This window comes from Anoplopoma fimbria, chromosome 14 (assembly GCF_027596085.1).
Source record: "Anoplopoma fimbria isolate UVic2021 breed Golden Eagle Sablefish chromosome 14, Afim_UVic_2022, whole genome shotgun sequence".
Classification (NCBI taxonomy): domain Eukaryota; kingdom Metazoa; phylum Chordata; class Actinopteri; order Perciformes; family Anoplopomatidae; genus Anoplopoma; species Anoplopoma fimbria.
In genome coordinates this window covers 9,764,398-9,781,955 of record NC_072462.1, presented here as the reverse complement: position 1 = coordinate 9,781,955, position 17,558 = coordinate 9,764,398, and the positions used below count along the sequence as shown (strand labels likewise).

The window sequence follows — 17,558 nt, the reverse complement described above, 5'->3', positions numbered from 1 at the left end:
CACATAGAGTGGCAGCTGCGTCCTAGTTGGTGGCTTGATGTGTGTTGAGGTCATGTCCTTCATAGGTTTTAGAATAGGATATATAGAATTCAGCCCGCTTCCTGACTTAAAATACACCACAACTGTTTTTCTTTTTGTATTACTCATTGTTTTCCTCACTATTTAAGAATAGATCTGTTTGTTATTTACATTTACATTTCGTGGCTGTTCTTTGAAGTTGGTATATTCCGACATTTTGCCTTTAAACCACTCGTCCTCAGTTTAGGGTAATAGTGCAGACAAACACAGCTGACATGTTCTTTGCTGTTCTACCTGTGTCTCTGGGTCTTCAGAACCCAGGCTGGCAGCTCCCAGTTTGACCACATCAGCCAGTTTGGTGATGGTGCACACTGAGGACTGGGCAGCCTGGGCCAGTTTCTCCTGATTGGCTCCAGCACCAGACACCAGCAGCTTGGTGTCCTCCACCAGAGCCTTGGCTGTCTTCAGGATGTATTCTCTGCACACAGGAAGAGCACGGAGTCACATATTTAATGAGCAACATGAAACTGGGACAATATGGGATAATATTCTTATTCTCCACATAACAGCATTTAATAGTGAAAGTGATAACGCTATCAGGCCGAAACAATGGGACAAAATGGGACACAATGGTCACAATGGTGCCGATCTATTCATTTCAATTCTATGTTTATATGCTTTATATATTTTATTCTGGAATTTTAATTCCTGCATTATAATGATTTACACTTGAATTGGAATTTCTGTACATTTTTAAGATTCTTTACCAAGCTGTTGGTGTACGATTTATTATTTTAATAACAGATTACAGTTCAGTACATGTGTAACATTGTATCCTTGTTATATTTTGTTAAACAGAGTCAGTCAAACAATGTTTAAGTCAAGCCTGTTGTTTCCTTAGACATAAAGAAAGATCCCAGTCTCTTCACAGTGAGGCAAAGAGCTTATTGATTAAACACTGGTATCTGATCAGTACTCTGTATCAGCTGACACCAAAGACCAGGTTTCACTATCGACTGGAGAAGTCAGTAAGGTGCATCCCTACAACGATGCACTGCTGTTCAAATCAAGTTACAGATTCATTACAGTTACAGCAAGAAGAACAAGTTGAATCCACCAAAACTGACAAATGCCACAGAATCCCTCCCATCATACTTGACATCATACTTGCCATGATCTACTTTCCTTACAGGGATACTCTAATGAAATCTTTTACAGGAGGGTCTGTAGTACCTGTGGTCGGCGAAGGTCTCTGCGTTCTCTCTGTTCAGAGTACCAGCAGTGGCAAACATGATGGTGGTGTCGAGGTCTGCAATGATTCCAGACACAGCGCTGCCCGCTGTGATGCAGGCCTGGGTGCCACGGTTACCTGCTTGCAGAGACGCCAACACATGGGAGACCTGCAAGAAAAAGACTGTTCTGAGTGAAAGCTGGACTTACTGTGCATATCTAGTTAAGTTATCAGATTTGAACTAGTAAAGTAACAGTGATTTATAAAAGAAGGTAGAGTGGATTGGGTGTAGTCTGACCTTCTCGGAGACTTTGCGGGCGCTTTCAATCAGCTCCTTCTTGGTGAACGAGTCGTTGGGGCTGCACTGCAGAGCTCCAGCTTTGGTCACCAGACCTGTGCAGCTGAAACCCAGTTCGCCCACCTGCTTCTTAATGTGAGAACCAATCTGGACACAAACAAAGACATAAGACATTAGTATTACAGCACCAAAAATATGTTAAGTGAGACGCATGGTCTGCATGGTGTCCCTCAAAGGACGGCTGGCTTTATTTACTTCATCATTCTCTGCAGTCACGGCTGCATATTTGGCCTCATTTGCAAGATTTCCAAACTCATTGGTAAGCTGGTTGGCCAATCCCCCTAAGTCATCAGGGTTGGTGTTAGACTTGGTCACCTGAGGAGAGATGAGAAACCATAAAGTGCCTTCATTAGGGTTTTCACCGAGTAGATTGTAAAAGGAACAAATCACAAATACTGATAAAATAATGACAATAACAACAGTGCACGTTCATTCTGTACACATGACATCTATCACACATCTAAGCCCTCTGAGGCCAAGTTGTGATTTTACAATTAAAGTGAATAAAAATGTAATTAGCATTGTACAAATCACTTCACATGAAGCCGATTTACTCTTAAATAAATACATCTATAAAGGATATAATACATTTCATGACTAAAACATTTCCTGTTCTTATTAGTTTTACATAGTATTGGGAAGGTTACTTTTGAAATGTAATGTGTAACAGATAACAAGCTACCTTGTTAAAATGAAATAAGCAAGAACTTCATAAAGACTGAATGGATGTCATTGAATTTATATATACACTTTTACCAATAAGAATATATTTGTAATCACCAAGATTTTGATTAGTAACTGCAATGGAATTACACATGTTTTCTCAGTAACTGAGTAACTGATTGAATTACTTACATGTACATCTAACTCAACCCAACACTGGTCATGAATGATCCTGTGCTGGTTTATGAAATGACATCAAAACTGATCCACCCTTTATCTTTAAACAACAAAACCAAAAAATGTAAACCCCATTTTCACAATTTTGTTCCTAATTTCACACATCTTATACATTAAAGCGGCCCTGACACTTTGACGTTGGGCATGGCCATGAACGGTCGTGGGGGTAGAGCTTATATTGCAACAGGGTGGGGCCTGATGGTGCAGTCAGTACCAAATCTACCTGGCAATGTTAACTTGCGCAGTGTGGCCACTTTACTGTCATTTGCCTCAGTTACAGTCCTTAGACTCGCTACAGCAAAACAGCATGCACTGTGATCTGTTGCTGGTGTTATTTGGCCGTGCAGTTATCAAACAAGGTTATACTAATTACACCTGAATAAGAGGTTAGTCCCACCCACTCTCTCAAAGTAGCTGGACATCAGAAAGCCTTGCCATTTTGAAGCTGGATGCAAATGTGACTCACCCTGTTCCACATAAAAATTATGGGGAGCAGATTTCAGTATGACTGAACCATGATGCTATGAGAGGGGAAGGGCCTAATCGGGCCCCATGGGACTGATCCTCATGGAGAGGGCAGGGGCAGGGCCTGAAACACATAACAGGGAGGGGCTTGTACTATCCAGGGGCATGACCTGATACACATAACAGGGAGGGGCTTGTACTATCCAGGGGCATGACCTGATACACATAACAGGGAGGGGCTTGTACTATCCAGGGGCATGACCTGATACACATAACAGGGAGGGGCTTGTACTGCCCAGGGGCGTGTCCTGATACACATAACAGGGAGGGGCTTGTACTGTCCAGGGGCATGACCTGATACACATAACAGGGAGGGGCTTGTACTGTCCAGGGGCATGACCTGATACACATAACAGGGAGGGGCTTGTACTGCCCAGGGGCGTGTCCTGATACACATAACAGGGAGGGGCTTGTACTATCCAGGGGCATGACCTGATACACATAACAGGGAGGGGCTTGTACTATCCAGGGGCATGACCTGATACACATAACAGGGAGGGGCTTGTACTGGGGGCTGTCCTGATACACATAACAGGGAGGGGCTTGTATGTCCAGGGACAGGGCCTGATACACATAACAGGGAGGGGCTTGTATGTCCAGGGACAGGGCCTGATACACATAACAGGGAGGGCCTTGTATTTCCAGGGGCGGGGCCTGATACACATAATAGGGAGGGGGTTGTACTGTCCAGGGGCGGGACCTGATACAAATATCGTTTTTTTTATATTAAACTGTATTTAAGTCACCAGACCTAATGGATGACTATCAAAATGCCTTACCATCTCCTGCACAGTGACAGCTATGGCCTTGGCTGTCTTGACCATGGTAGTCTGGTAGTCCACGAAGGTGCCTTCAGGCTCCAGAGCAGGTGTATCTTCCATGTTATTGATGGAACCATTGATGGAGTCCACCATGCCACCCACAGCACCTGCTGCACTGGCTGCCTCAGCCAGAGTGGCACCTAGGTCATCTACTGCTTCTTTCATCATCTGCACCGACTCCTCCAGGGCCTCCTGCATGTGTGCCGCCTGGAGAAAGGAAAATACATTTGAACTGGACTGTTCAAACAATGGCCATATAAAGAATAGTGCAAGTGGTAAAATAAAACATTGGGCTTACATTAATAAAAGGCTTTTTTTTTTTTTTTAAAGAATGCATTTTTAAGAAGTAATCAGTGAAGAGAGGCCAGAACATTGGGGGATCTCGTCTCTTTGGATATGTAAAGTACAAGGCCATTTACCATTAAATATCTCTGACTGCAGTTCTGATATTTATAGGCAGAGTGAGGGATGAACTCTGGAGGAAAAAGCCACACTGATCAGGAATATTTGTGTAAAGGCTCTCAATGCCAAAAGTTATTGAAAATGATCTGTTTGGCATGGTGAAATCTGGAATCCGTTATATAAGATAGGAGAATCCACAAATTGACTTCAGTTAAGATTCAGTTCTAGAAACAATGGGTGTTCCGGGGAACTCCTATTCCAAATAATGTAACTGTTGTGCATCTTCTCTAGAAGATAAGACTGTAGTATTTAATTGTGTCATAGCCTCTGCCACATAATCTTTGGTGCTTTGTTTGTTATATGATCATCTCTGGATTCCAGTGTAGTTCCACTAGAGTATGTTTCTCCTTCACACTGATATTATAGTTTGCTCTCTTGGACATGTCTTTCTACCATTCTGCTGCAGGCTCACCTGGTGGCACAGAGACTGATTTTTCTTGAGGATGTTTCTATAGGAAAGTAATGCTTCAAAAGTAATTCTCAGAAAAATTCTGTGTTTCTTTTTTTGCCCCCATCATTCTAATCATAAACAGTTAAAGTTTTTAAAATCTTGTGCATCTCAAACCTTTTCCTCTTATAAGCACACAGACCAAAATCATTCAACTGTGTTTATACGATTTTTACATTTTTCTTATTATTTTTTTTTTTTTACTTCCCCTACTTGCTTAATTTTCTCATGACCAACATCGAAGAAGAAGACGAAGAAGAAGAAGACGAAGAAGAAGAAGAAGAAGAAGAAGAAGAAGAAGAGTAGAACAGTTATTTATATCTATATCTATAGCAGTAACAATAATGGTCCATCAGCTGTAAGTTACAGATCATTAGTTACTTTAAGTTTCAGTGCTGTGAGGTGAACGGAAACCTGACTGAAAGTTCCTCAAATATATTATGATTATTCCTAAAAGACAACCTTTGAGGAAACTTCTTTCTCTTGAATGGTAAATAAATGCTAATACTGAGGCGTTTGGCCAGGTTCCTTTTACCAGCTCAGGGGACCCAATATGACGAGTGCCAGATTCAGTACCTTGGGGTTTCCTCCGGCCTCCTTGGCGGTGTAAAGCATCTGCAGGGCTGACTCGGTCAGGGTTTTGGTCTGGTCCAAGACAGCCATCTGCTGTTGGCTGCTGACGATCTTGGACGCTGTGCCTATGGCTGCCATGATCAGGGGCTCAAAGTAGCTGGCCATCTGAGATACCTGATCAAATGTGTGCAGAACAAATGAAAAAAACAAGTTGAATCAACATCAATGCAGCCAAAGTCAGTCTTCAGATGGACCACTAGTTGTTTCAGCTGTCTAGAGGTGGTGTCCTGCGTTCTACCTTGTGTCCCAGCTGGGAGGCCTCGGAGCGAGCAGCCACGGCTACGGGATCAATCAGGTTACTGATCTCATGGACTGAGGCGGCCATCTGCTGATGGAGATTCTGCAACAGATACACACATCATACTCATGAATAAAGCTTTATTCAAGCACAGATCTATCTGCATACTCTATGGTTGTCATTGCACTCATCACACGTTTCAGGCACAGTGAATGAGTCGGTTTCCTTCAGTTGATTGAGATTTGGATTGGGTGGGATGTTACCATCCTGCTGCCTGCGGAGAGTCACCATGTGGGACCGAGCGAGCAGAAAATGTCTGAGGAAGCCCCAGAGCTCTAAATGTCATCTACCCGTCCTTCCCTCCCGGGCCATCAGAACCGCCAGGTGAGACCTTACATTTCCTGGGATAGTGAGGTCGCTGCTCATTAAAGAATTATTGCTCAATCATGTGAAGCATATCCCAATCAAAATATAGATAGTATTTGAATTGGTTCAAAAATCTTCCCTTGTGGTTCCAAACTCAAAGCTGGTGAATGGTGCGTGAACTAATTTTGATTGGTTGAAAGTTAGATATCCTCCACTGAATTTACCTGGTAAAACTGGGCTCCTCACTCGGTCACAAGTAAAATGCCATCACTGTATTTTTTTACATTTATTTGAATGTTAGAAGTTATCAATCTGGTGTGTAAACCTTTCATTTATAAAGAACTTGATAATGTGGTTTGTTTGTGTGAAACTTTCTAGTCAAACTAGCAAATAGGAAATAAAGCGAAAAGCTTTTCAGAACTTTTAACTGCATCTCACGTCTTCTTCGCTGAATGGAAGTGCCCAGGTGAAATAAGACCAAAGGCATCTCTGAAGCAGATTGACATAAAGTTGAAAGAAGAGGAAAAGCAGAAAGTTGACCTTTAAACTTAGATTGTTTGATAACAAATACATAAATTACAGAGAGGTTTGTGAAGTTTTAGGACCAGTGAAATCTAAGACATGGCATGAGTAGATCTACTTCATCAGTCCTTTTCTGTTGGATTTTAGGAATTAAGAATTTTTGTGCAAACAGCACACACACACACACACACACACACACACACACACACACACACACACACACACACACACACACACACACACACACACACACACACACACACACACACACACACACACACACACACACACACACACACACACACACACACACACACACACACACACACAGGCTGACAATCTGCTCCAATTGTTGCATAAGATAGCATATATACCATGACATTTTTATAATTTGCAAAGGGACTTTCAAACAGTTTACTGGACAGAGCTGGTTCATTACAACGCTCTGTCTGTCTGTCTGTCTGTGGTTACCTCCATGGAGATGTCCTCTCGTGGTGTTAGCTGCTGACTTATGGCAGCCAGAGAGGCCTGATCCACCTCCCGGATGCAGCCGTTCAGCACCTCAATAGCATCATCACATTCTCTCTGGCCAGGAGCCTTCTCCCTAAAGAACAACACAGGAGATGGAGGGTGTATACAGTGAGAAGTAGCTGGAGTAAGGGAGTACTACAGCACTCTTATAAATACACTTGACAATAGCTAAGCAGAAAAAGAAACCTTGCTGATAGAATTAATATGCAACGTCTTGTTCCTCAGCACTCTGGGTTCTCCACTCTTCAGTCGGTATCTTTCAAGGTCATGTTTAAAAAACGACAGACCTTCCTCTAAAGTGTCATTCTGCACTCAGACGTTGCTGATATGATCATAGAAGTCTATATTCATACAAAGTAACAATATAGCAAACTTCATACTCAGAGCCGATCCAACCAAAAAGTTTAAATAATTTTCTCATTCTCTCAAGAAATAGCTTATTGTGCTTTCCTTAGTAATGGTGGCACAACAAGAACAATATAGAAATGCTGTGGTAATCAGCATTATTTATTCTTTTGTGGTGTGGTGAAAAGGTTGTTCATCAACAACTATCATCTAAGTAAAGATCTAGTGTAGTAATGTCTACCTGAGCAGAGAATGAAGTCTCTCTCCCTCTATGTGTGTTTATATCACAGCTTCTACTCTTTGTTCACATAGCCGGCCTGCTTCTCCTTTTAGTACATGTGAGTGCTTGTCAGAGTGCCCCACTGGCTAGCTCACAGCCACCGCCCCCATACAGCGGTTACATCTAATAACGCCATCCTGACAGCGTTGTCGAGGAAACGTAACAGCAACCCTCTGGTTCCCTCGACAGGTAAACACTGTTAGCTCTGTTGCTGTTCTATGCACTGTAAGCACCGTAAACTGATAGCTGCCAGATCAGCTATCGCCATGTTGAGAGCCATGTGGAGGCAATCGTAATGCTCTGAGTTTGGAGTTTAGCGCCTTTAAAGGAAAGATTATAAGAAATGTTCCTCTCACCAGTTTGATTCTCATCTCATCCCCTATAATTAGGCTACTTTTGGAGCACTACGATCAACATTCTGTTAGCATTGCTCGATTCATAATACCTAAGATGTACCACTTTTAGTTTGTATCTCATCATTATTTATTTCAAAATGAACGTATAGCAAAGACGGTACGGCTAAATTTCAAGGCTTTGGTATAGTATGGCTGGATTCTCATCAAACTAAATTTGTAAATTAGTATAACTTAATGACCCAATGTGTTTCAGGGACATGGAAGTGCCTCGACTGTCTCTTCTGCACCAGAAGTTGGGATGCGTCGCATTGTGTAGATGGACAGCTGATGCTTCTGACCATCTTCTGTCTGATATTTGATCATCTGAGCAGATTTATAATCCAACATTAAGTTTAAAGGATTGACAAAGTTGAAAGAAAACGAGAGATTTTCCTCTCCAGCAGTCTGACAAACACTGGACACAACTTAAATAGTGGCGTCAATCAAAACAGTTTTCCCTCACTGTTCTAGAATCAGCTGGTATTCTTACTGTTGTCATGGTGGCTGGTCAGAATGTGTTAGTATTTTTGTTTTATTATGTGTTTCTAATACTTTGGTTTCAAAATAGAATAAGCTGTTCAAAACGTGTTGATGAAATATTTCACCATTCTGTTAGTTAGCAGCATTTTAATTTGAGTTGATAAATCAGATTCCAGATCAAAAAAAGGTTAAGTGATTGTTTGTGAAAGTTGCAAATAATGTTTATAACTTAATAATCTGCATCATCATACTGATATATTAGTATCAGTGCTTATGAAATTTACAAATATAGAAAAAAATAAGCATAATGCTCTTTTGAATCTGATATTTCTGACAAAATGTATATCAGAGTGAGTGAGACTTTTAACTTCCATTTACTATAGCAAGAACGATTAACCAGAAGTTAAGAGAGACAAAACAAGGAGTGGAACTAACGAGTTGCAACTACTGAAGACGAATGAGTTGCTCTGCTAAATGTGGAAGTACCGATGGATCCAGCATCACTGAGAAGGAGAAGAGGAGCTCTGAGTCTGTCAGAAGGGAGCAAGTAGTAGCAGCAGTAGAAATTACCTCATGTTGGTGATAAGTTTCTTGATGGAGTCAGACACAGTCCTGGAGTGTCCGGCCAGCACGGACCACTTGGGGGGATCTTTGGGGTTGACAGCCAGAGAGCGGGCTGTCTGGATCAGGCCGGTGGAGCTCTCCAGCATCGTCTTTGCTGCCGCCACGATGGGCTCCATGGCCGCATGACCCTAAGGAAAGGAATTCACTGGAGTCAGAAATAATGAATGGTATTGTTTCCAGAAGATGGAACATATAGGAATCACATGAAAGTTTAAGCTTAACAAAAATGGTGACCACCCAGGCACACACTCTTAATAGGGCTCATTGCCGAACTTACTTGTTTAGGTGCGGACATACCTCTGGGCTGATCTGAGCAGGAATGCTGGCGAACTCCGGGTTGGAGGCGAAGGCAGTCAGGTTGTCCACAGCTTCTATCAGAGGACCAGTGGCAGCCTTACACTTCTCTCTGTTCTCCTGGTTAAAGGCTCCATCCAAAGCCTAGCAGACATGGGTTTGAGCCAGGATTACACTCATTGTATTGCTGTCTCCTTTGGATCATTACAGTCTTAAATCATAGATTCCAAACAGAAGGAACAGAATTGTTTTATGCTGGGCTCAATGGCCTTTTCCTGCATGGCACTCCGGCCTTGGTCCTCGATCAAGATTAGGACTAAACAGGCTAGTCTGAATGGACAGAAGTAAAAATACTGATCAATGACATGATCATTTATTGTATATTGCATTCTCAACACCATTACTATTTCCGATACCATAACTACTTTTATTATCATTATCTGCTGCTACTGTTATCATTAGTAGTCATCATTAGTTTTTCCTGTGCCGAGTTGAGGGTTCCGGGACAGAGGATGTCGTATGTGTACAGATTGTAAAGCCCTCTGAGGCAAATTTGTAATTTGTACTACTTTGTACTTTGACTACAGAAGATGTCATTACTTGGATGAAGTTTCTGCCTCCCCCAAAAGTCCCTGCTCTGGGGGTACTTCTTCCTGCTGGGGTGAAGTTTGGAGGGCTGAACATCGCTGGAGCACAAGCCCCGTAGCTGCTACCACTAGTGTACAGCTTCTACACGCAGTAGCAGGCGTAGGTTAGTGCTAGTATTCATTTTTAGACTAGGGACAGTTGTGTGTTGTGGGACTAGGACATTCAAACATCATAGTCATGCAGCAGTGAAAACACAATGGCCCAATCAAATTTGATTCTTAAACAAAGTTGTCCTTTCTTAGAACGTCGGTCTAATTTATTTCATATCATCATGGTTCATTGTGGTTCTTTAGATGCAAAAAACTGAAAAAGGAACAGGAACTTTCCCAGGAGACCAAGAACCTTTTGAGGAAGCAGTGACTAGATTTCGGCCTGGGTAGTGCTACTCTGAATTAACCCAGTACCAGGTAGTATCAAAACTGCTCCAGTCAAACTATATTGGCCTTCCTGCACACGTCTGTGAACATGAAGATGTCTGAGCCACGGCCTGTAGCTAACCGTACTGACAGAGCGAACTGTTTTAGACTGGGCCACAATGCGATCCTACCAACACGGCTCGTGGGACGGCGTTAACAGCTGTTCAACTGCTGGATGACGATGGATTCCCATTTGAACAATTCATCATGTCTGGGCCCTCTCTATTCTAGCAGGTTTATTGCCCCCTCTTTCAGAACAGCTATTAACACTCTACCTTTAGACATAATCCAAAGCCAGCTTTACAAACGAGTCGGTTTGAAGCATACACCAGCCTTTAAGGTTGGCCCAGTGCTAAGAAATCAGAGTATTTTCCTTTCATTTCGTTGACGATGATTTGACAGGACTTGTACTACAGACCTTTATGGACTTGACGAGGTTGGCAGTGGTGTTGGCCACCTCTTTGGCCGACTGGACAAACTGCCTCTTGGCAACAGGGTTGGGGGTTCTGGAGGAGGCCAGGCGGCAGGCGTTACACAGAGCAGAGGTGTGTTTGGCCACGATGGTGGCTGCAGAGAGGACCTGGGCAGAGACACAGAGCACAGCGGTGAATCAAAGATGTCTTCAAGCACATATAGACTCACCAACCAAGATGAAGAAGAACGCTGATGACTCTGGCCATGGGTGTGGTGTCCCAGTGAGGTCGGCGTGTACCTGGGATTGGGTGCAGGCCGGGTCCACCAGGTTCTGGCAGGCCATCTGAATGGACTGATTAGCCCGGGCAAACTGAGCGGGGTCTACCAGGCCCTTCTGACCCGCTGAACTGTTGGGGTCTGATACTCCCACCAGATAGGCAGCCTAGGGACATCAACAGGTCACTGGTCATTTAACAATGAGGCTCAGCGGAAGTTCAGTCAGAAAGACTCTCTTTACACTCATTCATTCACAAATCTCTGTTATGTTATGATGTTATTGTTGCTGTAGTGGTCTCAGACTACAGCAACAATGAAGTGACCTTCAGTAGTGGTTTGTACCTGTGCAGCTGCTTCAGTCAGACCACACAAAGCTTTGGAGCCGGCGCTGACTGAATCACCGAACTCTGGCAGGTTGGAGTTCTTGGCATTGTGGGAAATGCCAGCCATGGACTCACCAAGGACCTGTCAACAGGAAACCAGAGATTAACATCAGAGACACGGTTTAGTCTGGGCATTGTCTTCATGTGCTTCTTATGATGAACAGACAACCCTTTGTTGGTACTGACTGACTCACGGCGGTAGCACAGAGCTAATAACTGCTCATATTCATTATCTTGTTTATTCATCTCTGGACAGACAGTTCCTGATACAATCAAAAACCTCTCATCCTGTTTGAGCCGTTCATAAGTTCTATGTATTTAACATTTAAGGACTTTGGCTTATTTTGTTGAATGAACAAAGGTAACCTGTAAATATCTTTGTAAGTAAGGTTTTGGTTGTGCTGTACAAGTTGTGCTTTACAGCACAGTGACTGGGAAGACAAAGAGAAAAGGACGGAATGGGATCAAAAGCTTGAAAAAGGGCGGTTTCACAGTTTATCTTCACCAACAAAAAAACGACCAGTAAACTCAACACTATTAACTAAACTCCAACCACAAAACAGCATCAGGACATCCTTTTAATTCGTCCCACATTAAAAGTCCAGAAATTAAAGGACTTATAAAGCAAAGCATTGTGCTACTTCAGAAGAATTCCACCGGAACACTTTCAACAGTGAAGGACAGCTCCTCCTCTGATAGATACACTGAATGTACGGAGGTCAAGAAATGAGGAGAGCAATCAAAGAACAAATGAGACGAGAACTAAACACAGAAGAAGATGTTTTACCTTTGAGTTCTCCATGACGTGGTCGATGCAGTCAAAGTACGACAGCTCATTGACGGCTTCTGTCGGGTTCTCCAGCATCCCCCTCACCGACTGCACACAGGCACAAAACGGTCACAACGTACACACGGAAACACACAATGTACCTGTACATCACAGCTGATCGCTACAATCAGTGGAAACCACCACCCTGGATATCATTTAAAAAGGGAAGTTCCTCTGAGGAGAGCAGACAGCGCTAATGAGATACGAAGCATCATTTCATTTTGAGGTTTGAGTTGGTTGATATCTTTTACAATTAAAATGTGCTTATAGTTATGGCTCACTAGCAAAAACAACACTGTTAGTTTGGCTGTTTATGATAAAGAGAATATATAAGTGCAAAGTAACATGTGATATGAAGTGAAATTAAATGTGAGAGTTATCATTGTACGTATAATGATAACTCTCACATTTCATTTCTACAGTCTGGCTTCAGTTCATCTCCTCACCATCTGCTTCCCAAAAATGTTTGTACGCATGGGTCAGAGTTTCTGTTCAGGTGCACACATTCTCAAGTTTGATTTATAGATCACAACTTTTGCATGGGAAGTGGCGTACACCTCTTTCCAGCCCTATTTTGTGGGTACGCAACGGTTGTAAATGAGACCCCTGGACTGTGCTGTCTGACACTATCTTAACTAAAAGTGGAGCACCGCAGGGCATGCTTTAATCCCCCCTTTTAATCCCACTTTATACTGCTGAATATAGGCATATTCAGTTTAAGAAACTGCCCTAGTTCATCTACTTACCCAAGGCAATGAGGAGAACTACAAGACATGTTAAATTATTTGGTAGCTGGTGAGATGCAATTACTTTTAAATGAAATGTTGGAAAGACAAAAGAGCTAGTTATTGATTTCAGAAGGAAGAAGGAGGAGGTCTCCTGAGTGATAGTTAAGGGTCAGTAGATAGAACTTGTCCAGTCACAAATATGTTGGTGTCTACCTGGACAGTAAATCAAAGTGGAAAGAGAACAGTGATGCTGTAATCAAGAAGGCTCAGTAAAGACTATTCTTCTTGAGGAAGCCATCACACTGTGTTTTTAATGGACTCAGAAGCTCAGTGAGTCCTAAGGATGACTAAGGATGACTCAGTGTTCTACGGAACCACTCAGAAGGTCTTTTGTTCCAGCAGTGGTCAGACTTTTGTGTTATTTATATCAAGCATCTTTCAGCTGTTAATAATGTCTCAAATGGCTTTTGAAGGTGGTTTTAACTGGTGTGTCTATTGTCTCCTGTTTTTAGTCTGCACGAGTTGATTTGGTGTCAATGAGTCTCCCCACGGGGGATTAATGAAGCTTTCTAACCTGATAAAAGTGTAAATTAGAAAAGTGTGGAAATAAAGCCAGTGACAGCTCCATATCCTCATGGTGCTCATTGGTTTGTGTACTTTTTGTCATTTGTATGTACGGAAGTATTTGGTGTGGATCATACACACTGTTTTTATTAATGAGACCTCTGAGCTGATTGAGTTGATTCAAAGCTAAAGGCTGCACGACAAGTTTAGTTATTACTCATAAACTAAGCCTGCAAATTTCCCCGCTGCGGGACTAAAAAGGATTATCTTATCTTATCTTATCTTAACTCATCCAGTAGCTTCTAAAGTTGAGATGTCATATATAAAGCAGTCTCAATCAGTAGCATGCTCACAGTTACAGGCCTGATTAAACCGCTGATTTCAGAAACATTAGAACTTAGACTAAAGAGAAGAGGAGATGAACCATTAAGGGACTGATGGAATACTTAAGGACAGTTGTTACCTCCAGCTCTCTGAGAGCATTGTCACACTCTTTCTGACCAGGAGCCTGCCGGGTGCACATGGTGATGAGCTGGTTGATGCTGTCTGTAACGGCCCTGTGAACACAAAGACTCGGAGATGTAGAAGACGGATAGACAGTAAGAAAAGAGCTGCACACGAAGAGACGGGGAGATGTTTGTTACCGGGCGGCGGCTGCTAGCTGGTTCTTGAGGTTGGGGGAGCTGGGGTCAGTGGACAGGGCTTTGGCTGACAGCAGCAGCTTGCTGGACGACATTGAGATTGTCTTCAGGTTGGACACCACCTGTGTCTGGTCCTCTTTAGACTGGAGGAGAGGAGGGGGGAAGGGGACGTTACACTGACAGAATCTGTTCCATACAACTGCCTAGTGAAATAAAAATGATGACTCGATATCTTGGCCCCTGCCTACTCATCCTGATAACATGACATGTCCCTACATTACTATCAACAAACTGTACTTTATTTTGGACTTCCCACAAACACTGTCCCACTGCCACAGATACTCACTAGAGCACCATACATGAATTATATATTTTTAAGATGTCTTTAGTTGGAACCTGAGCTTTTTTTGTTGAGGAAAAAGAGATCGATACGTAAGCACATACATGTTAAAATGAGTTTAGGAAAAGTCATGGTGTCGAATTACATCACCTATATTCTATTCTATTCTATATTTATACCGTTTCTATGGACATTTTCTGTTCAGGCCTCTGAGGATTACCTCGTTGTCATCTCATCCAATCAAATAATTCAGTTGCCTCCCTTGCTGAGTGGATCAGGTGTCAGTGAAGTTAAAGAGTAAATAGACAGCAGGCTGGCCCCCCCGTTGGACTGTTTTAAGCCTGTATCCTCTCATTGTTCTGACCTTGGATGTTCCAGCCATGTCAACACCAGCATCCAGGAAGTTGCTGAAGTCCTGTCCAAACTTGCTGGTGGCCCTGGCCAGGTCCTGGGTGGTCCCCCTTGATGACTGGACCACCTCGTTTGCGGACTGGTTAAGACCGGCCGCTACCTCGTTGAGCTGGGACTGAACCTCCTGGAAGCTCCTTCCGCTGGACGGGAACTAGAGAGGGAGGAGGAAGACGTGAGAGCTGCAAGTAGTGACACGGCCGGCAGGGGCCAATGTAGCAAAGGAAAAACAAACGCTGAAATGAAAATGTAACGGTTGCTTTCTAGTAGCACCAACATTTGGGAAATGTTCTCAGAATTATGAATTTATCATTTTGGATGAGACTGGTTCATTGTCATTCATGGAAAGGCTGTTTTTGGAAAAATAAATAATACAGAAAAAAAGAAATGTATCATAAAATCACAACTAGACAAAGAAAAACAGATTTCAAGATTATTACTTAAGATAAATACTTTATAACTTTTAATAATTACTTGTCCATGTGTAAAGGTGTGGTGTACAGCAATTTTGGGAAATGTGAGTATGAAAGTCATAATTTGTTTGAAACATGTTATGCACATATGTCCCATTCACATTTTCTAAAGCAACCTTAATTGATCTTTTAACAACTTGGGCGCAGCGGAACCACTTAGGAGATGAAACCACACACACAACACAACATTGACATATCCTCACCTATTCAGGTTGTTTTCAACACAGCACCTTGGTGTCCTGAATGGTTGCAGCTCATGACATGTTACCTCGACATCCCCTATTTAATATCATCCACCAGACCTTTGCTATATGTCCCCCCCCCTCTCTCCCGCCATTTACCGCCTGCTTCTACACTTTTGTCTGTCCAAAGGAGGCGGAAAATGCCCAAAATCCTTTGATAGACACAAAGCAACATTAGCATGCTTTTGTCATCATGTGTGTGTCCATATTTGAGAATGTGTCATTTAGGACCACACCATGCAGTTCTTTGATTTGATTTTGTGTCATGGAAAGAGAGAGAGAGAGAAGAAACTATGAAAAACAGCAGGCTTCTGGGCTTTGGTCCACTAATACAGAGGAGCTTCACTATAAAACCCACAAAGCATTCACCTCTTCTCTCTTGTCTTGATGCATCAGTAAGATGTAATCTGTCTAACTTACAGAATCAGACAGCAGAGTCTTGCTGGCTTCGCCCACAGTGCGGATGGCGTTGTCCACATCCCTCTGGCCAGGAAGGCAGTTAACACATCTGTTCAGGGCCTGAGACACTGCCTTAGCCACCTACACACACACACACACACACACACACACACACACACACACACACACACACACACACACACACACACACACACACACACACACACACACACACACACACACACACACACACACACACACAGTGTTGAATTACATGAGTAAAACATTGTCTACTCACTAATCTGCCAACTGTTCTCATGTTCCTGCTGGACAAAGCTAATGCTATCATCTGAAGCCTTGCTAACTAATTTTCTTATCAGACATGGTAGCACAAGCAGTTTGTTCAGCAGGTAGATAAAGCAGTATATCGTAAGAGGACATCATCTTGATGAAATATGATGTAACCATCACCGATGAAGTGATCAGTCAGGAATAAATCACTGTTGCTGCATTACTGACACCCTCACTGACCTGGGCAAGCCGCTGCTGGTTCTCTGCATCTCCTGGCTTGGCGATGGCTCTCTTGGTCTCTTCGATCAGGTTGCCCGACTTATCCATAACGTCACTGGCACAGTCGAGCGTGGCATTGCGTGCCGATCGGTCGTCCGTGGTGGCAGCGACTCCTCTGGCTGCTGATGCCAAGGACTTCAGAGCCTGCGCCACATCTCTGGCTGCCATGCCTGGATCAGACAGGAGAGCAACTTGGTAAAAATAAATACCACATGAATTATTGCAGATGATTGCACACATGATTTAATGCAGACATATTTAATTTGAAGTTATCACACACATTTTTAAATCTCTCCCTTTTTATCATTACATGTTATTTCATCCTTCATCACCATTTTCTCCAGAGGTCTCTGGAAACCGCAGACAGTTGCCGTTTGGCCAGAAGGGCTGCAGCTGGGACGTTGCAAAAGCAAACACCTGTGTGTGGGAGGAGTTTGGGATGACTATGGAGAAGGACTTTCAGGTGGCCTCAAGGAAGTTCTGACAAACCGTTAAGACGACAAAGGGAAAGCAGGGCTTGGCTCAGGCTGTGTTCAGCAGGGTAAACTGCAGTTCTGGACTGGGATATTGTCAAGCAGTGTAAAGAGCACATTGAGGAACTCCTGAACCCAACTACACCTCTTCCATGTAGGAGGAATAGTTTGAAGACTCCAGGGAAGAATCATATCCCTGGCAGAGGTCACTGAGGTAGTCAAAATGTTCCTCAGTGGCAAGGCGCCAGGGGTGGATGAGATGTACCCTGAGACGCTGAACGCT

At 43.0% G+C, this 17,558-nt stretch overlaps 1 protein-coding gene across 2 annotated transcripts in view; it reads right to left on the bottom strand.

The window, feature by feature from the left end:
* The window catches only part of tln1 (talin 1), a 70,452-nt gene that overhangs the window by 16,936 nt on the left and 35,958 nt on the right, over window positions 1-17,558 (bottom strand). For both annotated transcript variants that reach the window (XM_054613179.1, XM_054613180.1), the window contains exons 28-46: window positions 16,764-16,972; window positions 16,254-16,373; window positions 15,075-15,272; window positions 14,374-14,513; window positions 14,193-14,286; window positions 12,396-12,485; window positions 11,568-11,690; window positions 11,248-11,391; window positions 10,954-11,115; window positions 9,475-9,615; window positions 9,124-9,305; window positions 6,994-7,126; window positions 5,635-5,736; window positions 5,340-5,510; window positions 3,812-4,060; window positions 1,803-1,922; window positions 1,548-1,694; window positions 1,252-1,418; window positions 313-496 (exon numbers count right to left, since the gene is read on the bottom strand). In XM_054613179.1, coding sequence (XP_054469154.1) covers window positions 313-496; window positions 1,252-1,418; window positions 1,548-1,694; window positions 1,803-1,922; window positions 3,812-4,060; window positions 5,340-5,510; window positions 5,635-5,736; window positions 6,994-7,126; window positions 9,124-9,305; window positions 9,475-9,615; window positions 10,954-11,115; window positions 11,248-11,391; window positions 11,568-11,690; window positions 12,396-12,485; window positions 14,193-14,286; window positions 14,374-14,513; window positions 15,075-15,272; window positions 16,254-16,373; window positions 16,764-16,972 — 2,876 coding nt within the window. The remainder of the gene's footprint in view (window positions 1-312; window positions 497-1,251; window positions 1,419-1,547; window positions 1,695-1,802; window positions 1,923-3,811; window positions 4,061-5,339; window positions 5,511-5,634; window positions 5,737-6,993; window positions 7,127-9,123; window positions 9,306-9,474; window positions 9,616-10,953; window positions 11,116-11,247; window positions 11,392-11,567; window positions 11,691-12,395; window positions 12,486-14,192; window positions 14,287-14,373; window positions 14,514-15,074; window positions 15,273-16,253; window positions 16,374-16,763; window positions 16,973-17,558) is intronic.